We start from the raw sequence: 26,442 nt of genomic DNA on the forward strand, positions 1-26,442 counted from the left end.
TTCGGTCTAGAACCGGTCCCTACATGATAATGATCATTTGAACAAATAAAATGTTTATTTTATCCACCTTTTTCCTATGTCCATTAATGCTTTGCGTGAGTTATGGAAGTAACTTCTGTTAAACTGTAAACAATCAGCAAAATTTTCGCTCAATGAACAATAATGAGCACAATGACAAGACATTCTATTCATCCTCCAACCATTACACATTAAAAGTAAATGTAAAGCATTAACAAATTACTACAACAGACCATGAATAACCCCAAAAGTTTTTATTATTTCCGCAGCAATATTACGGACGTTAAATAGCCTATCGCTGTAACATTATGTTACCTTAACCAAAATGTTCATTAACCGCGAACATCATGTGTTAATATTTCAAAATGATTTTCGTATTTTTTGACAGACAATAAATATTCCTATTTACCTGCTTTAGAAACAGTACACACTGCTAGTAGGGATTAAAAGTGAAAAGAGGAGACAATTACATTTTAAAGTGTGAAAACAAACCTGGAAAGAGAAACCAGAGTATATGGGGATAAAAACAAGAGATTCTTAGTGCATTCCAGTGAATTATTAATAGAATATCAGGAGGAAAAGAACGCAGCGACCGAAGCGCTGTTTTTGGTGTAAATGGGGTGTAAAACTTTTAGAGATTGTCCACTTTTGACCACTTCCAGAGGTAGTCGAAAATGTATTCAACCAGATTGATTTTGTAGTGGAAATGCTCATGTGGTCAAATGTGTTTAAACAGCCACAAAAGATGCCTACTCTTTGCCTACTGACCTAACCAATGCTATCTCATGACCAATTCGTATGTATTTTACGAGGTGGCTATTCGTACGACCTCACTTGTATGAATTCATACGATTTGTCCAAACACCAGTGATGGGTAGGTTTAGGGGCAGGGTTAGGGGTAGGTAATTCGTACAAATTCATATGAATTTTGCAACTCGTAAAATATGTACGCTTTAGCAAAAACGGTACAAATTCGTATGACATAATTTGTACGTTTTTTGCTAAAGCGTACGTATTTACATATTAGCCGAATTAGCCACCTCGTAAAATACGTACCAATTGCTGTGAGATCGGGTTGGACCTAACGCGTATGTTTTCTCAAGTTTGTTTTTACAGCTCATTCAGTCAAACTGAAAGATACAGATTATTTGTAGTGCAACCTTATGCTTTGAATTTGTTATTCAAGATTATTTGTTTCAGTCTTTTTAACTTCCCATAACCAGAAGTACATCCCATAATTTAAATCGCAGTAGGATCATTAAGAAAAAGGTGGATAAATACTTTTTGTCTTTTTTTTTAAAGATATGAATAAAAAACATTATATTTAATGTTAAATGCACTGTTACCTGTGTTGTGTTGTTGTGAGGGGGTGAGTGAGGGTAAGACTGTCAGAGTCGGTTTCAGTGTAGAATTGGTTCCTTCATGATGATCATTTGATCAAATGAAATGTTTATCTTAAAATACTTTACAGATATGAAAAAAAAACATTATATTTAGGCCCAATCCCAATTCTACCCCTTACCCCTTCCCCTTTGTTTCGCGCGTTCACGTGAAGGGGTAGGGGTGTCCCAATTCTCATTTGGTTGGAGGGGAAGGGGTAGGGGGAAGGGCCAGGTAGCCCTTCAAACGAAGATTTTTCGGGACCACACTTCAGACGAAGGGGTATGATAAATTTCCAACATGGCCGACCGAGCGAGCAGAGAGACTCATAAATATAAGTATGTTCTTACAGTAAACAGTATTTTAGTAATAAATAGTCACTTGTTTTATGTTGCCTTTAATCTTGTGTTCATGTATACGGTTATGTTCTCCGAAAAAAGATTTGTAAAAATCGCTATGAAAACAGTTCGCTAATGTTTTTTACTTTATGATAGTTCCACAACATATTTATTTATATTTTATTGAAACTCGCATTGATTTGACAACATAAATTCAAATCTGGTGACAGCTAACTTGTCTTTTTGCCGCATGTCTGATTAATGTATTGTTCTGTTGTGGTTACGTCCATAAATACGTGTACGTTACATGATATAAACAAAAAGTGCATTCAGTTTGCGTGCTTATTCATCAGTACTGTATGTTCTGTATCAACCAGGGACTCCTGAGGAAACACGCAGGCTCGTCTCCTTTGTCTTATGCGAAGAACTGAAGACAAATGCAAAAAAATAGCTGTCGCCCAAGCAACAGAGATCACTACAGCTATCGATGGCATCTTAAAAGGCCAATTCACACCGCACCAACAAACATTTTTTTTAGCGCGACCCTTTTATTAACGAGACCCATAAGCATATACAACCATGTAGCTAAACAAGCCAAAACAAATTATTAAAAACGAAACTGAAGGTAAACCTGCGTTGCTCTCATAGTGGTTAACGTTACCTCTCCATTTCGGTGAAGTGGAGCAGCTGCTCTTGCTGAATGGCACGGATTGCACTATGGACTATTGTATCTTTTGTACTGTTTATGTCAAGAATTTACACATTCGGGTTCTTCTGGTAATGATATTTATTATTTCCTTTCTGTAACTGCCTTGGTTAGGGTTTCCACGAGCAGAAACTTTAGCAATGTTGTGTCCGTGAATTGCTGTCAGAGTTTTATCACAACGATTGTGTGTCCACACAAATCTGTTAGCCTATTTGGAATAACAAGAACATTGTCTTTAAAAACAAATCTTTGTTTTTAGGAATTGGTAGGCTATAATAATGGATATTGTTCTTGTGAGATTTATATACGAGTAATGGACACCTGGAAGTAACACATCCACATATAATACTCCGAAGAATTAATAGTGTGAAGATTTGAGATAATTTTACATCATACCAGTTTAAACTGAACTGCTGCAATATATTAAGAGTGTATAATCTGTAAGGAGTGTATTGAAAATACAAAACGGAAGTAGCCTATGTGTTCATTTAATGTTATTCCCTGGAGAAATAATTTGATTTGTTAATTTAATGCTGCTATAACAATGAGTATACTATTGTAAATCCTCTGTATATTTTTGTATGCGACGATCTTGTTCTGCAATAAAGAGATGAATGACGACAATGTTTTTTTTTAATCACATCCATCCTTTAACCACATTTGTGGCATATGTACAACTATTGAGTGCACTTCATTCGAGTCACGCTAGTATTCCACTATGCTGACGGAAGTGAGGATACACTGCTTCGCGTCCTAACGGAAACTGTGTGACGTCATGTGAAAAGGGTCTATTGGCCTTTAGAAGTGTGTGATAAACATCGGCGCATCTATGACGTAGGAGCTAACGACGACTTATGATGACGTGTAACGGTCTAGTAGTGGTGTCCCATTTCTTAGGGGAATATTTTCAGCCCTACCCCTTGACACTCTGTTTCAAGGGGCAAGGGGAAGGGGTAGGCGTAGGGGTAAGGGGAAGGGGTATAAAATAGAATTGGGATTGGGCCTTAATGTTAAATGCACTGTTACCTGTGTTGTATTGTTGTGAGGGGGTGAGTGAGGGTAAGACTGTCAGAGTCCGTTTCAGTGTAGAACTGGTCCCTTCATGATATTGATCATTTGATCAAATAAAATGTTTATTTTATAAAGATTGTTTTACAGATATGAATAAAAACAGTATATTTAATGTTAAATGCACTGTTACCTGTGTTGTGTTGTTGTGAGGGGGTGAGTGAGGGTAAGACTGTCAGAGTCGGTTTCAGTGTAGAACTGGTCCCTTCATGATATTGATCATTTGATCAAATTAAATGTTTATATTATAAATACTTTTTTTTTACAGATATGAATAAAAACATTATATTTAATGTTAAATGCACTGTTACCTGTGTCGTGTTGTTGTGAGGGGGTGAGTGAGGGTAAGACTGTCAGAGTCGGTTTCAGTGTAGAACTGGTCCCTTCATGATATTGATCATTTGATCAAATTAAATGTTTATATTATAAATACTTTTTTTTACAGATATGAATAAAAACATTATATTTAATGTTAAATGCACTGTTACCTGTGTTGTGTTGTTGCGAGGGGGTGAGTGCGGGTGAGATTGATGTGAGATTCATTTTCACTGTAGAACTGGTTCCTTCATGATGATCATTTGATCAAATTAAATGTTTATCATATAAATACTTTTTTTACAGATATGAATAAAAACATTATATTTAATGTTAAATGCACTGTTACCTGTGTCGTGTTGTTGTGAGGGGGTGAGTGCGGGTGAGATTGATGTGAGATTCATTTTCACTGTAGAACTGGTTCCTTCATGATGATCATTTGATCAAATTAAATGTTTATATTATAAATACTTTTTTTTTACAGATATGAATAAAAACATTATATTTAATGTTAAATGCACTGTTACCTGTGTCGTGTTGTTGTGAGGGGGTGAGTGAGGGTAAGACTGTCAGAGTCGGTTTCAGTGTAGAACTGGTCCCTTCATGATATTGATCATTTGATCAAATTAAATGTTTATATTATAAATACTTTTTTTTACAGATATGAATAAAAACATTATATTTAATGTTAAATGCACTGTTACCTGTGTCGTGTTGTTGCGAGGGGGTGAGTGCGGGTGAGATTGATGTGAGATTCATTTTCACTGTAGAACTGGTTCCTTCATGATGATCATTTGATCAAATTAAATGTTTATCATATAAATACTTTTTTTACAGATATGAATAAAAACATTATATTTAATGTTAAATGCACTGTTACCTGTGTCGTGTTGTTGCGAGGGGGTGAGTGCGGGTGAGATTGATGTGAGATTCATTTTCACTGTAGAACTGGTCCCTTCATGATGATCATTTGATCAAATTAAATGTTTATCATATAAATACTTTTTTTACAGATATGAATAAAAACATTATATTTAATGTTAAATGCACTGTTACCTGTGTTGTGTTGTTGCGAGGGGGTGAGTGCGGGTGAGATTGATGTGAGATTCATTTTCACTGTAGAACTGGTTCCTTCATGATGATCATTTGATCAAATGAAATGTTTATCTTAAAATACTTTACAGATATGAATAAAAACATTATATTTAATGTTAAATGCACTGTTACCTGTGTCGTGTTGTTGTGAGGGGGTGAGTGCGGGTGAGATTGATGTGACATTCATTTTCACTGTAGAACTGGTTCCTTCATGATGATCATTTGATCAAATGAAATGTTTATCTTAAAATACTTTACAGATATGAATAAAAACATTATATTTAATGTTAAATGCACTGTTACCTGTGTCGTGTTGTTGCGAGGGGGTGAGTGCGGGTGAGATTGATGTGAGATTCATTTTCACTGTAGAACTGGTTCCTACATGATGATCATTTGATCAAATTAAATGTTTATCATATAAATACTTTTTTTACAGATATGAATAAAAACATTATATTTAATGTTAAATGCACTGTTACCTGTGTCGTGTTGTTGTGAGGGGGTGAGTGCGGGTGAGATTGATGTGAGATTCATTTTCACTGTAGAACTGGTTCCTACATGATGATCATTTGATCAAATTAAATGTTTATCATATAAATACTTTTTTTACAGATATGAATAAAAACAGTATATTTAATGTTAAATGCACTGTTACCTGTGTTGTGTTGTTGCGAGGGGGTGAGTGAGGGTAAGACTGTCAGAGTCGGTTTCACTGTAGAACTGGTCCCTTTATGATATTGATCATTTAATGATCAAATAATGTTACATTCATGTAGAGAGATGAATAAAAAAATGAAATATAATATGAAATAATTAAATATAAATATGAATGAAATATTTAAATATTATTAAGAGCTGAATTTTATCTAAATTATATTTAACATTAAATATTGTAGGGTTTTTGCACAAAAACACCATCACGGTTTGCATGTCAACAATAAAAGGTACTATAAATAGATATCCATGATATATTTTTTAATATTTAATATTTAATATATAAAAATATTTTTACCTTCAAAATAAGATTTTAAAACTAGATTTTAATAAGGTTTCTGCTTTCATCACCTTGAAAAATCTTACTTGTGACTGACTATAAAACATTTACAGCAGTAAAGTAATTTAAAAACAAAAAAGAAAGAAAGAAAAAAAAGAGGATAATCATTACCTTCATTATGTGTTTTTTTGGGTTCTGGGATCGTGCGTGTGTATAAGGGGCCTATGGCTGAAGGGAAAACAATGTCAACTTAGGTCATCCAGTATGGGATCTACAATTATTGGAAGACCAGACCACCTATATTCACCTACATGTAACCTGTAAGGCTACTTGTAGATGCAGACTGTGTTGCTAAACTATGTTGCACTGTGTTGATGAGTGCGGGAAAGTTCCCAGGACAAATTTTGGTTCTACCAAAATCATATTATATTGTGGTAATGAATGAATGGATAAACAAATGCTTATTTTAACAAATGAACTGGAATTTTGGCTAACAAAAATAAATGATTAATATTAATATATTGCAGGAGCCTTTGCTTGGGTCTCAAAGTAATAAATAAATAAATAACACCTCTTGCTCAGTGATGGTGTGTTTGTAGCATGGCATGATGGGAAGATGGAGGTCAGAGAGTGAGAGATTGTGAGTGAGAGAATAATAATAATGCAGGAGTGTGAGCTTGATGATGTGATGTCAGCTTTACCTTCTGAGGCATGTGCAGGTGGGTTTGATGTAGAGATGAGAGTGGAGGAGATTGCCTGATTGTCTGTAATGATGGATTGACACCGTGAAAGAATATGCAAGCATATCATATATATATATATATATATATATATATATATATATATATATCTGACCCACAAGTTCAAATCAGACATCAGTATCAGCATAACAGGCATAAAGTGACACTTACCGGTATTGTTCCGTGTTGGTTCTGTTGAAAGTGCAAGATAAAACCTTATTAATTAACATCATAAGAATTATATTATGCACACTGAGAATCAAGAGAGTAAACAGCTTTTATGCCAATGGGAAGTGTTTTCTCATGCTTTTTAAAAATTTATAAGGCTAGCTGCATTTTGCAATGTTTTTTTTTTCAGACATATAATCCATCAATGAAAAGCACTATTACAGAGGAATGTATAGATATAAGAGAAATGATGCTTAAGAATTTCTAATGGGAATAATAATAATAATAACAAAATCTTGAATACAACTTTTCTATGATGGAAATGTTTTCACAAACATTTTTATTATGGTGTTTTACAATGTTCCTAACTTTGTTTTTAAGGTCTTCTACAATAGGTTTACATGCATCCAAGGTAAAAAATAAAAAAAATAAAAAAAATAAAGAAAATAAACACTACATTTCTCATTATGTACACTGCAACATCACCTCTCTTCTCAAAGTGTTTTAAACAGGCCAAAATGTTTTGATTGCCCCCTGGTGGTTGACTGCAGTATACTTCGTAAACCCCACCCTCTCCATGTCATTTTTTAGGTAGTTCTTATCACGCTGAATTACGTTCAAGTGTTCGCTTTAGGGATGTCCCGATCACGTTTTTTTGCCCTCGAGTCCGAGTCCGAGTCATTTGATTTTGAGTATCTACTGATACTGAGTCCCGATCCGATACTTTTATAATACATAAAAAAGAATAAAGATGAGCGAAAAAACAGATGCAGGATCCAGGAACAGTGCTTTTCAGGTTTTTCAGGTATCTAACAGTAGTTTTCACGTACAGAAAATGGATAAAGTAATCAAATATAAAATATCACTGCATCTTTACTGTATAAAGTAAATAAAGATGAATCATTATTGAAGTTACAAAAACTATTCAGTCAAGAGCAGTAAGTGATTTCTTTGTTATTTGATTTAACATTAAAAACAGGCAGCAGGAATAGTTTTTTTGCCCTTTAAGACATACACGATCCAGTACATATACTGTTCCACATGCGCTGTCTTTCTCGACTAATATACGTTCACTTAAGACATAACTGACTATGTTTGCTAGGATACTCGCTAAGACGGGCATGTTGACATCATTTTTGTATGAATTTGTCCGCTGAAGCGCAAGACTTGAAAGAGAACTCAGTATTTGCACGCTGACTGGAATAAGCGTGTGCGTGCTTCAGATGAGCGCACACAAATCTTCTCACAGCGGGTGCGAGTTCTCTTTCGCGTCTTGTTCTTGAAGGTTTAAATCAGCAAGGCTTAAATGAGTTAGTTTAAACACAGACAGCAACGTGTGCTGTTCAGGTCTCACCTGCGCTCGTGCGCTATCAACACCCGGGTGATGACGGCGACTGGACATTAGAGCAGACGGCACTCGAAGATAACAGTTTACAAAGAGTGACTGTTTTGTCCACGCTTTCTGATTATTGTTGTTGTAACGTTTTGTGCATCCATCGACTGAAACATACATTATCTGAACTCTGTCTGTCTGTTTTCCACGATGCTATTTTAAACAAACCATATTAACCAATAGATGCGTCGTCATTCGAGATGGACCGCGGTGCAAGTGCGTAGCGAACCGTAAGTGGAGAACCGTTGCACCCCTAATACATATATATCTGATTCCGATCGAGTCTGAAACAACGTGATCGGGCCCGATTTCCGATCACATGATCGGATCTGGACATCCCTAGTTCGCTTATCCAATGTTTGTTTTTAGTTATCTGATGCTGTGAAAACGGTGTGCAATGTCTGTGCTTGGGTGGGGACCTTCATACCGCGGCTCCACCTCAAGATCACTGCAGACTCCGGCTCCAAATTACATCATTAGCATTAACAGATGTGAACTCCAATTTTTGGGACATTTTGGCTTCATTTTTCTAACAGTGAAGGGAAGAGAAGACACATCGTCCATCTATTTTACAGTCTATGGTCAGAAACAAAACGCCCATTACGATTTCTGAATAGACCTTAGTCAGGGTAGCGCCATATTTACGTTTTGACAGGAATGAAAATGAGGCTACTGAAGTACAGTGTGTTAAATGGATTGTAGTGTTGTTTAATGACATACCGACAATCCCTCACAGCCTTTTTTTTCATCCTGTTAAAGGGTTAGTTCACCCAAAAATGAAAATTCTGTCATTTATTACTCACCCTCATGCCGTTTCACACCCGTAAGACCTTCGTTCATCATCAGAACACAAATTAAGATATTTTTGTTGAAATCCGATGGCTCAGTGAGGCCTGCATAGACGGCAAAGGTACTTCCTCTCTCACTGATTCATCTGTGCTCCGATGCTTCCTGAAGCAGTGTTTTGAAATCGGCCATCACTAAATAAGTCGTTATTTAGTTTTTTTTGGCGCACCAAAAATATTCTTGTCGCTTTATAATATTAATATTGAACCACTGTCACATGAACCTATTTAAATATGTTTTTAGTACATTAATGGATCTTGAGAGAGGAAATGTCATTGCTCCCTATGGAGGCCTCATGGAGCCATCGGATTTCAACAAAAATATCTTAATTTGTGTTCCGAAGATTAACGAAGGTCTTACGGGTGTGGATCGCCATGAGGGTGAGTAATAAATGACAGAATTTTAATTTTTGCGTGAACTACCCTTTAAATTCAATATGGGGCCTACCCTGAATAAGGCCTATTTCAGCTCCGGATCTTCCTCAGCTCAGCGATATGAACAGTAACTGTGGAATCGGTTTTACTGAATCAATTCGAGTCTTCATCCTTTGGAAGCACACACAAAGTGAATTTGTTTTCACAGCACCTTCTCGACATGTCGACAACACAAACACAACTCTTCCAGGCCTCAGATACAACTACAGTGTTTGAGGGTCAAAGGAGACGTTTGGAGCAGCTAATGATGAACATAGGTGGCATTATGCAAATCTGCTACAAATGTAGGTTTGAGAAGTAAGACTGGAATTAATGATGACTCGTTTTAGGCAGTACTTAATCGGTTCTTTCATTTAGGAGAAAATAACTTTATTTGTTGTGCACTTTGAGCTTTGGAACATTGCAGACCTTTTACATTCACAATTAGATTACATGCTGCATCAAAAGTAATATTCAAAAAAGCATAATAGGGGCAAGTTAATGTAGTAATAAATAGTAAAATTTATGTTATTTATTTGAAGGCTATACCATATTTTTAGAGTTTTTTTTTTTTTGTATTTGGTATTTTTTTGGTTTCTAAGTTTCTAAGAACTTGCTATATGTGCTTTAAACTGGATCTCTTGGATTTAGGGTTGTTTGAGCACATGATCTGGATTTCTTTATGATAAATAAAAATAATTTTTAATATTATTTACAATATTGCCTGATCGTAAATGTGAAGCCTGGTATGGCTTAAAATTACTTGCTTGGGACAAACAAACACAAATAAATCAATGAATGTCTAAAAATTAAATAAATAAGAACTTTTGCTCAGAGATGGTGTGCTTGTAGCATGGCATGATGGGAAGATGGAGGTCAGAGAGTGAGAGATTGTGAGTGAGAGAATAATAATATGCAGGAGTGTGAGTTTGATGATGTGATGTCAGCTTTACCTTCTGGGGGAGGTGCAGGTGTGTTTGATGAAGAGATGAGAGTGGAGGAGATTGACTGATTGTCTGTAATGATGGATTGACACCATGAAAATATATCTCAAGCATTTCAAGATCTCACAAATGTATTTTTCTCTTTTCCAAGAGTATAGCTTATTTAAAAGAAAAACTGGCACACCTCTCACACACACACACACACACACACCAAGGGGTGTAACAGTACATAAAAATGACGGTTCGGTATGTACCTCGGTTTTGAAGTCTCGGTATGGGTTTGGTACAGCTGGGTGAGAAACTAAACTTTATTATTATTATTTTTATTATTATTAAACAGTGGTTTGCTGAACAAACTCTGTCTTTAAATTCATCCAATTATACTAATGCTGTAAACTATATTGTGAGCCCTTACTTGCACATTGCTATAATATTAAAGGTTACAATTAACAACAGAGTTCATACTACTAAATTCAGTTGCTATTTATTTTTTAGATATAATCATCAACACTCAAATAATAATAATAAATAAAATTGTAAACAGGTAAATTGCAGCAGTTTTTGCAATAACTTCTATATCTAATTATAAAATTATGTTTCTCCAATTCATTGTTGAAATATATTCATTTGCACAGTGGCTGTCAACTTGTTTTCATGACGGATTTATTTAAACATACATTAAATAATTAAGGCATCACTAACAGGTTAAATAAAATATAATTAATATAGAGGTGAATATATTGCATATTTTAAAGAGTTAATTTCTCTAGCGAACAACAGTGGACACAGAATGGCTTTTCTGAGGTAAATGTGTGACATTGTTTACAAGCTGTTTTACTGACGTCTTTCCGCGGTTGAAACACTGGTTGAGCGATTACACAATATACTTTTCGGTAAGTTGTACTGTATCTTACAACATACCTGTGTATAGATGTTCATTCATGTTCATTCTGTAATTAGTAGTGAAGAGGAAGAGATGATCGTGTTCACTCGTGTCTGTGCATTTATTGTTTGAATTTCTTGATGAAATTGGCAGATTTTTAAAAAGTACCCATTGCTTCTTATCGAAAGTAACAAAACACAGAGCTTATTGCGATTATTGGTGGTTAATGCTGGTTAAAATTGGTTAGGCTACAATGCATTACCGTGCACACCGCCTTCTGGTTTGTAGTGTGGATCGCCTGTGACTTACTGTATTCGTCATCTAACTGCATGAACCGAACCGGGAGGTCCATACCGTACAGTTTGGGATGAATACCTGTACCATTACACCCAACTACCCCCCCTCCCCACACACACACACACACCTAATAGCTATAATTAACTGGAAGCATCATCAGCATAAGAGAAATAGCATGGGTAAAGAGTGACACATACCTTGTGCTGAACCTGTGGAAAGTGTGAGATGAAACTTTATTAATTAACTGAATCAGAATCACATTATGCAACTGAACTTTTAATTGTTTAATTTAATATTTTCTAGGAATCAAAGGGTGATTGAACTGAAACTACTGCATGATGTGCAGCTACTTACCCACATTACCTTACCAACACATCTGTTAGCAGTACTATTTACATCTAATTCATGTCTTAGACTTCACATGAGGAAAAAAGTCCAATTTATTTAGACTAGCAATGTTATAAAAATGTAACATTGCCTATAACACTAATTCATAACTGCAGTTACTGTAAACCACAATGGTGATGAGAGTTTGAAGGACACAGCGGTGGTGAGATTGCAATGCAGCGCGATAGAAGGATGGAGGTCAGAGGTCATGAGTGAAAGTGAAAGTAAAGAGGTCATGAGTGAAAGTAAGTGTCTGCTGTAGTGATGGTGTTGTCATGGTTACCTGCAGGCGTAGGTGTGACAGGAGTGGATAGCGTGGTATTGTTGGTGGAGTTAGAAGAACCTGTTTGACATAATCATATAGTTTAAACTGGATCTATGAAAGTCTATGAATATTTAATGAATAAAGTTGACATTTTCCACATGATTAATAAACGAAATGCAGTACAAATCACAACAAGCTAAATTACAGAAATGAGTACAATAATTTTTTTTATTATTATTATTTTATTATTTTTATTTTTATTAATTGAACCAGAAAGATACTTTCATTCAGCAAGGATGCCATTCCTTGGTCCCAAACTTTTGAATGATAGTGTATATTTATTAAAGGGGTACTTCACAGCTGGCTAAATGGGCTTTCAATAAAACTTTGCTGCCTCTTCAGTAGAAAGGTGAGCAAAAAATGAAATAAAAAATGCTGTTATCTTCCCTTTTGCACTGGGCATGTTGCCATCCAAGGCCACTTCAACCAGTCTGCTATGGGAACGCTTGACCGGAGTCAAATACTGCTTTGCTTTAGTAGGAAATACTTCTTAGCAAACTTTTAGTCATAGTGTCGACTTATATTGCTCCCAGGAGCAAGAATTCAAAGTGTAAACATTTAGCTAGAGTGAGTTGCTTTCGGTTCCAGTGAAGGATCCAGAGAGTTGCAGGCCGTGGCTAAAGGCTACAAAGAACTGTAAATACGGAGAGAATGCTGCAACGGAAAATCTGAAAAACCTGTGTCTGTGACCAGCATTTCAAAATGAGAGATTTTAGGCCAATCAAATGGGGAAAAACTGAAACATCAACAATAAAAGATATAGTTCCCTTTCGATACTTCACTCGTACTGCGTATGGGGAAAAGTCTCCCTTTTTCCCCGTCACTGAAGCCTTTTTCAATAACGCAGTGTAACTGCATCGTCATTGGTTCACTCATAGACAAGTCGTTGAACCAATGACGGCGCGGCATAGCTGCGTGACCTATGGCGAGAAAGCGCGCAAACTTTCCCGCCGAAATGGGCGGGGCAAAGGGCTATATAAGCAGGCGTTTCGCCATAGGATTTCTGTCCTTTCTCCTTCAGCGACGACAACGCATCTCCTCGCTGATCTCCGCCTGAAGCCTGAGGAAGCTCGCCGGCTTCGAGAAGCTCCCGCCACCGTCTGAAGAGGCCCCGCAGCGGACCCAGCTGAACTCCCCGGTCGGAGACAGCGCCGGCGCGCTCGCTGACTGCCGCCCCGAGCGCCGTCCTCGAGACGCCCGCCTCCCGCTTCCGGCCGCCTTCTCAGCGTGTCTCCTGCCGCCATCCTGCGCGCCCCTTGAGAGCTTTCCCGCGGCTTATTGCCGCTCTAAAAGAGCGTTTCCTCAGCGGTTCTACCGCTCTAAAAGAGCTTCCGCGGCCCTCGCCGCTCTAAAAGAGCCCCCCAATCGCCGTTATAACGGCGGCGGCGTTGCTGCAAATGCCGCGCCACTCTTGTAGCACGTGCAGAGCCCCTCTGCACGATGATGACGGACACAGCGAGTGTGTCGCGTGCCTGGGCAAGTCCCACGCCGACGGCGCGCTCGCTGGAGCCTCATGCCCGCACTGCGAGAGCATGAGCCTCGGTTCTCTGTGCTCGCGGGTCGCCTTCTTCACTGAAGGCGATCTCGCCGCTCGCACCCTCCCGTCTCCTTCCTCCCGCGAGCCGGCCAGGAAGAGACAGCGGGGTAGAGCGACTCAGCGCCCGGAGTTGTGCAAGCTCACGTCGGCCCAGCCCCCGCGTGCCTCGCCTTCTCCCCCGAGAGAACATTCTCCCGTCATGTTCTCCCGTCCAGAGCAGCGTCCCTCTGCAGATGCGAGCGACCTCGTCTCGTCTCGGATCTGACGAAGAGCCCAATGACTCCATGTCTCTTGCGGCTTCTGAAGCGGAAGGATGGGCTGGCGAGCCGGACGAACCTGCTCCCCCGCCTCCTTTGGAGCCCACTGAACATGGCCAGGGTATGGATGCCGAGCTCTTCCACATCCTATCCAGAGCAGTGGAAGAGCTACACCTCGACTGGGCCCCGCCGGAGGAGCCAGCGCGCAGCCGCCTGGATGAGTGGTTCCTGCCAGGCCGCCGCAAAGCCCCTCGCCAGCGGTCCGCTCCATTTTTTCCCCGAGGTGCACGAGGAGCTTACGAAGTCGTGGCGCGCTCCGTACTCTGCCCGCCTCCACACAACGCACCGTTCTGCCCTCACTGCTGTCGACGGCGCAGAAGAAAAGGGCTATGAGCATTTGCCGCCCCTGGATGAAGCGGTGGCAGCTCACCTTTGTCCTCCGGCGGCTGTGGGATGGAAAACCAAGAGAGCCCTGCCTTCCAAGCCCTGCAGAACCACCTTTACTCTGGCTGGAAGAGCCTACACCTCTGCTGGCCAAGCTGCTTCGGCGCTTCACACCATGGCGATCCTCCAGGTGTTCCAGGCCAAACTCCTCCGCTCTTTGGACTAGTCCGGCACTTATGCACCTGCCTTCAAGGATCTCCGCAGCACCACCGATCTAGCCCTGCCGGCCACGAAGGCCACTGCCCAGGCCATCGGGCGTTCCATGGCCAGCCTGGTTGTGCTTGAGCGCCATCTTTGGCTCAACCTCACGGAAATCAAGGACCTGGATAAGACGGCCTTTCTGGACGCCCCGGTCTCCCCTTCCGGTCTTTTTGGGCCAGCGGTGGATAGTTTCACCGAGCACTTCACAGCAGCGCAGAAGTCGTCTCAGGCCATGAGACGCTTTCTGCCCAAGCGCTCCAGCTCTGCGTCTGCTCCTAGCCGCCCCAGTACTGCGCCGGCTCAGCAGACCAAACCTGCCCCATCCACCTCTCAAGCAGCGCCGCCTAAGGAGCATCGTCAGCGCCCTCGCCCTGCTAAGCGCCAATCCTCCTTCCCGAGACGCCAGGGACCCCGGCCCAAGATTGCGCTGGACCCGGTGACTCTGAAGACGTCCTGATCCAGCAGGAAGGAAGAGGGTTGGGGAATGTCCCGTTACGACCGGACAACCCCAAAAGCTCCCTCGTGCAGTCTCCCCTCCGCCTTGTTTAATTCCGGGCGTGGGAGAAATGCTCTGTGTTGTAGCTGGGCCCACACATGTTGCGCCCAAACAAAACGCCGTTTTCACGGTGAACACTATTTTACTTCCTCAAAAAGAGAGCAAATTTCCTCTTCCACCTCCTTCGGTGCATGGCCCCCTATCCAGCGGCCTGTCATCCGACATCATTCAACCCCTTGTCACTCGGGCCGAGGCCTGGCAGGCCATCCCCGACGTGTCAAGCTGGATCCTCGGGATCATAAAGCAGGGCTACTCGCTCCAGTTTGCACGACGGCCCCCTCGCTTCGGAGGGGTGCTTCAAACATTGGTGAACCCGGACGACGCTCCTGTCCTCCGGGCCGAGGTCATGACCTTACTGAAGTAAGGGGCTATAGAAATAGTTCCCCCTTCAGAGAGCGAGTCAGGCTTTTACAGCCGTTACTTTCTGGTCCCCAAAAAGGATGGCGGCACCAGGCCCATCCGAGATCTCAGACTTTTGAATCGCTCCCTCATGAGACGGAAGTTCAAAATGCTGACGCTGAAGCAGATCCACGCACAGATTTGCCACGAGGACTGGTTATGCTCGCTGGATCTGAAAGATGCATATTTTCACATCCAGATAGCCCCCCTTCACAGACGATTCTTGAGATTCGCGTTCGAGGGAGTGGCATACCAATATACGGTCCTGCCCTTCGGGCTGTCTATGGCTCCTCGCACTTTCACCAAGTGCATGAACGCAGCGCTTTCCCCTCTGAGACAGATGGGAATCCGGGTTCTGAATTACCTCGACGATTGGCTCATTTTGGCCCATTCGCGAGTCGAGCTGGAACACCACAGATCCGTGCTCCTCAGCCATCTACAATGCCTGGGTCTCAGGGTCAACCTAGCCAAGAGCTCACTGCTCCCCAGCCAATTTCGTTTCTGGGGGCAGTTTTCGATTCAGTCCGCATGACGGCAGTAGTCTCGCCAGAGCGCGCCCTGGCGGTACAGCAGCTCGCGGCTTCCGTCAAGAACAAAGCCTATCTTCCTCTGAAGCTCTTCCAGAGGCTCTTAGGGCTGATGGCTTCCGCCTCCCCGGTTCTGCAGCTCGGCCTTCTTCGGATGCGGCCGCTACAGTTCTGGCTGAAATCCCGGGTCCCCCCACATGCCTGGCGGCACGGCCGCTTATGTCTCAAGGTCAATCGGGCCTGTCTTTTAGCCCTGAAACCTTGGATGAACCCTGCTTGGGTGCAAGGACGGTGCTCTCGACGGACGCATCCAACTCAGGTTGGGGGGCTCTGTGCGAGGGCAGACCGGCCTTCGGCTCGTGGTCCCACGAAGAAAGCCATCTCCATATCAACTGCCTCGAAATGTTGGCAGTGATGAAAGCCCTGCAAGCTTTCCAGGTTCACTTGACGGGACGCCACGTCTTAGTCCAATCGGACAGCATGACTGTGATGTCATACATAAATCACCAGGGTGGTCTTTCGTCCAGCCGTCTATGTGCTCTGGCGAAACGTCTTCTGGAGTGGGCAATACCAAGGCTTCGGTTGCTCAGGGCGACTCATATACCTGGCAAAACCAACCTGGGTGCAGATATGCTATCACGGAGCAACGTCCCCTCAGATGAGTGGATGCTCCATCCCCAGATGGTTCTCAAGATTTGGGAGCTCTTCGGGAGAGCAGAGATAGACCTCTTCGCCTCAGAAGACAACTCTCATTGCCCAACATATTTCTCAAAGGAAGTCGATGCGCTGGCCCACACCTGGCCCAGCACACTCCTTTACGCATTTCCCCCGATCGCACTGATCCCGCAGGTCATCAGGCGAGTCAAGGAAGACAGACACAGAGTCCTTCTAGTGGCCCCGCTCTTGAGGAGCCAGACTTGGTCCTCAGAGCTGTTCAAGCTCTCCACGAGAGCCCCATGGCCCATTCCCCTGAGGCGGGACCTCCTCTCTCAGGCGAACAGAACAATCTGGCACCCACAGCCAGAGCTCTGGGCTCTACATCTCTGGTCCCTCGATGGGAGCCAACTGACCTTCCCAGGGACGTACTAGAGACCATATCTAAGGCCAGAGCCCCGTCCACGAGACGCCTCTACGCCCAGAAATGGTCAGTCTTGGTTGATTGGTGTTCCACACGCAACATAGACCCCGTGGAGTGTGACGTATCTCCGATACTGTCCTTCCTACAAGAGCGTTTGGATCTGGGGCGCGCCCCCTCAACGCTCAAAGTATACGTAGCAGCCATCTCAGCGTTTCATGCTCCTATCGCTGGCCAGTCAGTGGGTCGAAACAACCTTGTGGTTCGTTTCTTAAGGGGTTCTAGGCGATTAAATCCTCCTCGTCCCCTTACTGTTCCCACTTGGGACCTTTCTTTGGTCCTTAGGGCTCTCAAAGGTAACCCCTTCGAGCCGCTGAGTTCAGCTGACCTCAGGCCTTTAACCCTGAAAACCGCTCTGCTACTTGCACTAGCATCGGTCAAGCGTGTTGGCGACTTGCAGGCGCTCTCTGTGAGCCCTGCGTGCCTCGAATTTGGGCCTAACGACTCTAAGGTCGTACTGAAACCTAGGCATGGCTACGTACCCAAAGTGCTCTCTACTCCGTTTAGAGCTCAGGTCATTTCGCTCTCTGCTCTTCCTCCCTCTGCAGATGAACAGGAGCTGGAGTTACTCTGCCCTGTCAGGGCATTGAGGACCTATGTAGAGCGATCGCAGCCTTTCAGGCAGTCGGATCAGCTCTTTGTCTGTTTTGGTGGCCGCACCAAAGGGTCCTCGGTCTCAAAACAACGTCTCTCATGTTGGATAGTCAACGCGATTAATCTCTGTTACTCCTCCTTGGACATTGAATGCCCCTTAGGAGTTAGGGCCCATTCCACTAGAGGAATGGCTTCCTCCTGGGCCTGGTCTAATGGAGTTTCCATTAAAGACATCTGTGAGGCGGCTGGCTGGTCCTGGCCGTCCACTTTTGTCAGATTTTATCATCTGGACGTTTTTACAATTTAAAATAACTGTTTTATATTTGAATATATTTTAAAATGCAGTTTATTTCTGTTTTGGTAAAGCTGAATTTTCAACATCATTACTCCAGTCTTCAGTGTCACATGATCTTTCAGAAATCATTCTAATATGCTGATTTTCTGCTCAAAGAAACATTTATTACTATTATCAATGTTGAAAACAGTTGTGTACAATTTCTTCTCAGGATAATTTGGTAAATATAAAGTTCAAAAGAACAGCATTTATCTGAAATAGAAAGCTTTTGCAACATTATCACTACCGTTTAAAAGCATGGGGTAAGTATGAGTTTTTTTCTTTTTCTTTCTGGAATTAAAGAAATTAATACTTTTATTCAGCAAGCATTAAATGTATGATGTTGCAAAAGCTTCAATTCACAATATTACTGTTTTTGCTGTATTTTGGATCAAATAAATGAAGCCTTGGTGAGCAGAAGAAACTTCTTTTAAAACATAAAAAAAATCTTACTATTCTAATAATTTTGGCCTTGCACCACAATACAATAACGTTTAATTTGGTGCACTTCCATCAAGGTCAACAATAAAAGATATGAAATGTCAAATGATGTCAAAAAGGGGTAATCATCATTTTTACTCGTGTGTGCATGTGAGGGGCCTGTGGCTAAAGGAAAAAGCAAGTTCATTTAAGATAGTCGACTACAGGAATGAATTACAAATACTCTAAAACTACAAACCAACACAAAATGTCAAAGAAGCTTTTTCTAGCAAGCCGTACACTTTCAAATTAAATCTCTATTGATAAATATCTTACAAATGTCTAAATCTGAGAACTTGCCACATGTGTGTTAAAGGAGATTTTAAATTTGTAATTTTCTTTTTCATCATGTTGTACATCCTTACTCATCACTGACTGCAAGAGAGGCTGTCAAAAGATGGTGCACATTACCTTTTGCTTCTGTTATTGGGACTTGAGTTGTGTGTGCGGGTGAGGAGATTGTGGCTAAAGGAAAAAGCAAGTTCATTTGAGATAGTCGACTAAAGGAAAGAACTACAAAAACTGTAAAACTACAAACCTACACAAAAGGTCAAAGAAGCTTTTTCTAGCAAGCCGTACACTTTCAAATGAAATCTCTTTTTATGAAGAGCTTGCAAGATAAAAGTTAGGAGTATAGAAGCCAATATCAAATTAATTAATTATTGTATTAGCTTTAGCATTAGCTATTTTAAATGAGAGAAGAATTTGCACCACAATACAATAAAGTTTAATTTGGTGCACGGCTGTCAAGGTCAACAACAAAAGATATGAAATGTCACATAATGTCACAAAAGGGGTAATCATTACAATCTTTACTCGTGTGCAGGTGAGGGGCCTGTGGCTAAAGGAAAATGCAAGTTCATTTGAGATAGTCAACTATAGGAAATAACTACAAACACTGTAAAACTACAAACTTACAAAAAAAAGGTCAAAGAAGCTTCTAAGAAGCTACACTTTCAAACTAAATCTCTATTAATAAATATCTTACAAATGTCTAAATCTGAGAACTTGCCACATGTGTGTAAAGTAGATTTTAAATTTGTAATTTTCTTTTTCATCATGTTGTACATCCTTAATCGTCACTGACTGCAAGAGAGCATGTCAAAAGAGGATGAACATTACCTTTCCCTGATTTTGGGGCTTGAGTTGTGTGTGCGGTTGAGGGGCCTGCGGCTAAAGGAAAGAGCAAATTCATTTGAGATCGTCGACTACAAGAAAGACTTACAAACACACTAAAACTACAAACCAACACAAAAGGTCATAAGAAGCTTTTTCTAGCAAGCCGTACACTTTCAAATTAAATCTCTATTTATGAAGAGCTTGCATGATAAAAGTTAGGAGTATAGAAGCCAATATCAAATTAATTATTGTATTAGCTTTAGCATTAGCTATTTTAAATGAGAGAAGAATTTGCACCACAATACAGTAAAGTTTAATTTGGTGCACGGCTGTCAAGGTCAACAATAAAAGATATGAAATGTCACATAATGTCAAAAAAGGATAATCATTACCATTGTCATTCATGTGTGCGGGTAAGGGGCCTGTGGCTAAAAGAAAAAGCAAGTTCAGTTTAGATAGTCAACTACAGGATATAAATACAAACACTACAAATTTATATTTAAGACCAAAGAAGCAATTTTCTCTAGCAAACTGCACATTTTCTAATTAGACCTTGGTTGATTAAGCCAATATCTTATATGCTGAAAGGTAGAAGAAGCCAATCTCAGTTTTCACTAGAAACAGCACAATATTTGAAACATACAAAAAAAAAAAAAAACTTATTTTAGAAAATGAATTCTGGATGGCGTCCAGAAAAATGCCCTATTTGTAGAAATCTGTTCTCTAAAACTGGATTTAAAAAAAAAAAAATTACCAAAGCATTGCAACAGAAAGCAACCAAAGCAACAGCTTGTACAAATCATTTAGAAAAAACAAATGGTTACACTTTATTTTGATGCTCCCCAACACACGTTCTACCGACTATAAGTAACTATGCAAGTACATGTCAACTTTATTCTGCTAACCCTAATGCCTAACAGTCTACTAAAACTCTAATAAGAGTTAGTTGACTTCTAGGTGCAACATTACTTATATTTAACAGAGAATGTCTAAAGGGGACCATCAAAAAGAAGTGTAACCAAACAAAAAAATGAGAAAAAGTTCGCTGACAACTGAAAAGCGGTTTCATTTAGAAACAAGCCAACTATCGCAAACCAAAACACTCACACAGTATATTCAGCAGTTCAATTCTTTGAAACCCAAGTGAAACACAGGCTCCTTGTAAAACCATTGGCTTTGGTCAGAAAAAGGGAAGGGAGTTACTAGCAGTGGTCTGTATGTGGCGCGACCTGGCTGCCATGGAAACGAAGAGCGCACACAAACAATTTCAGTTTCTCAACCACAACTTCCTGTAGCTTGACAAAACCCTTCCCCCGTTCTCAAGGCTCAGGCACTTTGCTTTCTTTTTTATTCTGTTCGCCAGCACATGGTTGTGTCACTCATATATTGAGCGTGTGCTGAAGGGGGAGGGGTCAGATGAACTTCTGGGAGTGGGGGGTAGATAAGAAGATATCTATAGATATGCAAATTATATCTATGCAATTCGTTATCGTTTACATGAGAGCTTTGACGTCATCATATGTATGTCAACTAAGTAGTTAGTGCAGTTTCATTTATAATCAATGCATTCACCTATAATGCAATGTCAAATCTGGTGATTTTTAACCCTTATATGTCTTATTTTTAGCATTCTGAAAACTTCTTAATCTTACCTTAACTTTTAGTAACTGGCATTTTAACTCAAGTGTCAGAGCAAGCAGTACTTTTTCATTTATTTTCTTTGCCGGATGTGGTTTTGCTCGACTTGGTTCACAACTTGAGGTGCGTGCAGTCTGAGCTTGGTTGTTTTAGCAGGTCCACCCATTACATGGAACATGACAGCATGAGAATAATGACTTTAAAATGCCAGTTTTATATGTCTCATTTTAGATGATTCTTTTTAAAAATATTATATTTTAATTTTACTGCCTTGTCAAACAAACCACAGTGACGGTAGTGAAGTTTGCATAAACCTCAATCTTAGTTATTTAAAGTATTATCTAAAACTCCAAACTGCACTATATCCACAAACATGGACTTTTAAAACAATGTACATTACTGTGCAAAATTCTTAGGTCACCATTAGATGTTGTTTTAGCTATGATATAATGACTATATATAATTATAATTAAGTCTCTTTATTAGAATATAATCAGAATACATTTGAATGTAGCAAGTATTTAGTGACCTCCCCTTACACTTGAGCAATAGCAGGAACCAGCTCTTTTAAACCTACATGGAAAGGAAAAAGACTGGAAGGCCAAGAAAACTTTTAAAATCTGATGAGAAGTTTCTCAGAGTTTCTTCTTTGAGAAACTGGAAGCAGTCCAGGAAGTCACACTAAATACTGATTTTTGCTTAAAGAAGCCATTTTGTTATGAATTTTTTTTTTTTTTTTTTTTACATTTTGTGTACATATTTCCTGTATTTATGTTTTTATCATAAAGAGACTGAAAAATAAATATGGATGGTTATTAAAACAACAAAGCTTCTGGTGGCTTAAAACTTTTGCACAGTACTGTTTATCAACTATATTCAGTAATAATGGCAAATATCATATACGCATTGGTTTTAAAACAATTATAACAGGCCTAATAATATTCACATTTAGTCTATAAATGTTCAAATAATTCCTTTCAAATTGTTTTATCAACATTGTAAAAGATGTTTTTCAGTTGTGTTTCATCGTTTATATATATATATATATATATATATATATATATATATATATATATATATATATATATATATATATATATATATATATTTATTTATTTTTTTTTTTTTTTTTTTTTTTTGACAGAATTGGTAAAAACCATTTAAAGGCCATTAAGCTGCAGGACATGCAAGTAAAGTCCTTACTAGTTACATATCAGACATATCAGACTTAACCTGTATGCTAGTTAAAAATCACAAAATAACTTTAACACCAAAGTTGCGACATGTATCTCTCATCTTATAAGATTTTGAAGATATTTTGAGAGTGAATTAAAGAAACATACTGGATAAAAAACATACATCTTTTTACCTATGATATTATATTTACACTTGAATTCAAGCAAATACTCTTGTTTACTGGATAATTGTTGGTTTGTAAAAAACTGTGCCAATTTAGCCAGGCAACCGCCCACAATCAAAAATAATGCAGGTGGCACATTTGGTCAACGCAATGTGACAATTGCCTAGTTACCGCAGAGTTCAAGTATATGTACAGTCTATACGGCCTCATTCATGACATGCAGACATGAAGTCAACACTAATTCAATGATTTTATGTACAACAAAACTCAGCTTGTTACAAAAATCTAACAATATATGAAAATTGGGTTTTGATGATTAAGTGTAAATAGGCATGGAAGCTATAGAAATTGGACATGTTAAGCTACATGAGCAATTCTGATGTAAGACACTGAGAAAAAAATGCTAAAACAATTAATTAATTGTTACCTTAGTGGTTTCACACATTGACCCTTTGAATTAAGTTTTTTGGTGTAACAATAGAGACAGGTTGATTTGGTCATATTAAATAATATTTTTGAACACATTAGACCAGTTCAATGAGATTTTTCCACAGTTAGTGTATACAGTAACATCACAAATTTCCATACATCAGTTGTGAATCTTTGAGTGATTGATATTACATAAAGACATTTTACCACAAAAAAAAAAAAAAAAAAATTATGGTTTGCGGACCCCAAAATGATATTGATGATATTGGATATTCATGATGCTGATTGCCATGAACTGTCAAGCTCCACAAATGACAAAAAAGCAGTAAAAGTCAATTTAACATAGTCAATGTGACACATGTAGTATATATTCCATGCCTTGACACATTTGTATGCAGATTTAGTTTTTTTAAGACTTAAATTTCGGTCTGTTCCTCACAAAAAACTCTTGTCTGACTTCAGAATACTCGGAATATAGCAGTATGAACTACTTTTATGATGTATTTCATTTTGATACTTAAGAACCTTTGGTCACAATTAACTTTCAATGTATGGAAAGGTGCAGCGTCAACATTCAGCTAAATATCTTCTTTAGCATTCCACAGAAAGCAGAAGAAAGAATGTCACACATGTTTGGAACGACATGGGAGTGAGTATAAAATGACAGAATTTTCATTTTCAGATGAGCTAACCCTTTAACAATTAAAGACAACATCCAAATAAGCCTGTAAAGCAGCATCATATACTGATTTCATGAATATTCCCCTGAGCATTGACTCTTGGGCCTCAGTCTCACTCATAGGCCCATCTTTCGATCTCTGGCTTCCTTTTCTATGTGATTTGCATGTACAGTGCAGTCACAAGGATTCTCATACAGTCTCAACCCACAGCATTTTTATATATAGTCAAAAGATATTAAGATTATACATGGCTCACGGCACGTCTTCAGTAACTCTCACGAGCACCATTTTAGCCGGCAAATTACGAGGCATAGAAACCGGCTCAAAATGGAACAAGGAAGTGGTCAAAGGCATGTGCAGCAATACATCATGTTCAATGCATCGCATCATGCAATGTGACATCCAAAAGAGTGTCTGATAAAAATATAATATAATAAAATTTTCGATAAAATGTAATTTACTAAGGAAAGTTTCTATCCTTGTTATCTTAATATTCAATTAAATTAAATAATAAGGCTAAGCAACACATAAGAATATTAAAATATTAAACAAATATATTATATTAAATTATAAAATGTACATTATTTCTAAATAATGTTTTTAATAAAATGTTATTTGCTATGAAAACCTATTTATTTATATTATTATAATTATTATATTATATTAAGGACAGGAATTTGCTTAGTAAATTACATTAATGAAAATACATGATTAAAAAATTATTATTTAAAATTATAAAATGTACATATATTATATTGTATTATATTATTACATTATTTTACTAAATGTGCAAAAAAAAAAAAAAAAAAGTTTCAGTTGCAACCAAAAAGGTTTTTACAGGCTGATGCAATTTCCCCAGAAAGAATTCCAAAGAACTCAACTCAAGAATGTCAAAAATGTTCTTCACAAGAACAGCCCAAGAGCCTTTACTTTTAAGACAGCAGAATAGAACTCTATAAAATAACAAATAGATTGTCAACAACACCCATCAAAATGTGGCAGATGAAAGCAGGAAATATTGACTGTCAGCTCGGCCTCAGCACCGGTCAAATCTAGCAGAACCTCAAGCAAGTTTAAGAGGACACACCCAAAGCAACCTGATCTTTGACAGCTCCTTTACCAGGTAACACAAACTAGAACCCAACACACCTCGCAAGAGTCCCGCCACAGACCCTTTTGAAAGCTCGAGTTTTGCAACAAAGCGCTCTTTTGCAACATTTCGCCTTCACTCTGATGCTTTACAAAGCAACAACTTCTCACTTTGGCAGGATAAAGAGAATTCCCCTTCTCAGTCAACGATGATGGTGATTCTCAGTAAAATAATAACACTGCTAATAATTACAGATAAAATTCTTAAAATAAATTGAGGGCTCAGGCAATAAAATTGTTTGTCCTGAATGTACACACTAAGATTTGATCATCATTGACGTCCGACAGATTTATGGACACACTCATTCATCTTAAATTCAGTACTTAAACTGATGACTAGTGATGGTAAATACGTTTCAATGAACTATATTTATTATTCAGATAGATGTGATGTTACACAACACAGAAACTGGACCAAACTATGAATCAATCTACATCATTAATTCACAAAATTAGTCACCATAAAAACATCCTGTCAAAAAATCTTTCTACCTATAAAAAAACCTATAAAGTTTTGTACTTACATAAGACCAAGCATAGGACCAAAACCAAGGGTCCTAGTGCATAAAATCTCGCCATATCCAAGGGTTCAAACGCCTCTTCTAAGACACCATATGTCCTATTTGAAACAGACATAGATCTGGGTTAACCATCAGAATGCGTAATGGCTCTCTGGTATCTCTTGCTCTGTTTTCATTTAATCTTACGTGTTCTTATGCGTCTAATCAGTCGGTCCTGTTGCCGGTGAGTGTTCACCTTCAAAAAAATCCTTAAGTTGTTTTTAGGGTCTAGAGACAGCAGAGCAGTGCCAGAGACACTCTCCCCTTCAGCTTTGCGTTAAGGCCCTTTCTTAACAGGAAGTTGCAATTTCATCTACGCCACACATCTCTCGCCTTGTACTGTGTCATGTCCTTCAAATTAGAAATGAGAGAAAATGATCTCATTTTTGCTTTTTTTGTTTGACGACCTGCATCCATAGTGAGAGCAGCCCCTTCAGAAGATTTTGAATTAAAATCACCTTAACTTGAACGTATGAGCAATTCAACTCAAATGTCATCAATGAAGCAGAAATTGTTACTTAACTTCACCGATCTAAGCATGAACAAAACCTAAATGTTCCTCTTCTTCTGTTGAAAGATAAACAAGTTTTCTTGCAGTGAAGATAATTAAATTAGCCGGGCACAATATTGGTGCAATAAATATCAGTACTTTGGGAAGTGTAGTCAAATTCAAGGACTGTAAGTAGCAGTTAAAATATGACATTTGTATAAATATTTTATTTTACTCTATATT

The 26,442-nt window shown here is 39.1% G+C and overlaps 1 protein-coding gene across 50 annotated transcripts in view; it reads right to left on the reverse strand.

Moving 5' to 3' along the window:
* The window catches only part of ptprc (protein tyrosine phosphatase receptor type C), a 40,585-nt gene extending 14,467 nt beyond the window's left edge, over positions 1–26,118 (reverse strand). For 2 of the 50 annotated variants that reach the window (XM_067396274.1, XM_067396276.1), the window contains exons 1-12: positions 25,857–26,072; positions 25,674–25,768; positions 20,286–20,321; positions 19,897–19,947; positions 19,186–19,239; positions 12,269–12,328; positions 11,796–11,807; positions 10,428–10,490; positions 6,826–6,846; positions 6,616–6,678; positions 6,086–6,142; positions 5,576–5,647 (exon numbers count right to left, since the gene is read on the reverse strand). In XM_067396274.1, the coding sequence (XP_067252375.1) occupies positions 5,576–5,647; positions 6,086–6,142; positions 6,616–6,678; positions 6,826–6,846; positions 10,428–10,490; positions 11,796–11,807; positions 12,269–12,328; positions 19,186–19,239; positions 19,897–19,947; positions 20,286–20,321; positions 25,674–25,728 (544 nt within the window). In that variant the 5' untranslated portion in view covers positions 25,729–25,768; positions 25,857–26,072. Of the gene's footprint in view, positions 1–1,364; positions 1,437–3,468; positions 3,541–3,643; positions 3,716–3,821; positions 3,894–3,998; positions 4,074–4,174; positions 4,250–4,352; positions 4,425–4,529; positions 4,605–4,705; positions 4,781–4,881; positions 4,957–5,052; positions 5,128–5,223; positions 5,299–5,399; positions 5,475–5,575; positions 5,648–6,085; positions 6,143–6,615; positions 6,679–6,825; positions 6,847–10,427; positions 10,491–11,795; positions 11,808–12,268; positions 12,329–19,185; positions 19,240–19,896; positions 19,948–20,285; positions 20,322–25,673; positions 25,769–25,856 lie in introns of all 50 variants that reach the window. The other 48 variants (XM_067396232.1, XM_067396245.1, XM_067396233.1 and 45 more) reach the window with 48 other exon arrangements.
* Positions 26,119–26,442: the final 324 nt, after the last annotated feature.

This window comes from Chanodichthys erythropterus, chromosome 10 (genome assembly GCF_024489055.1).
Source record: "Chanodichthys erythropterus isolate Z2021 chromosome 10, ASM2448905v1, whole genome shotgun sequence".
NCBI classification, from domain to species: domain Eukaryota; kingdom Metazoa; phylum Chordata; class Actinopteri; order Cypriniformes; family Xenocyprididae; genus Chanodichthys; species Chanodichthys erythropterus.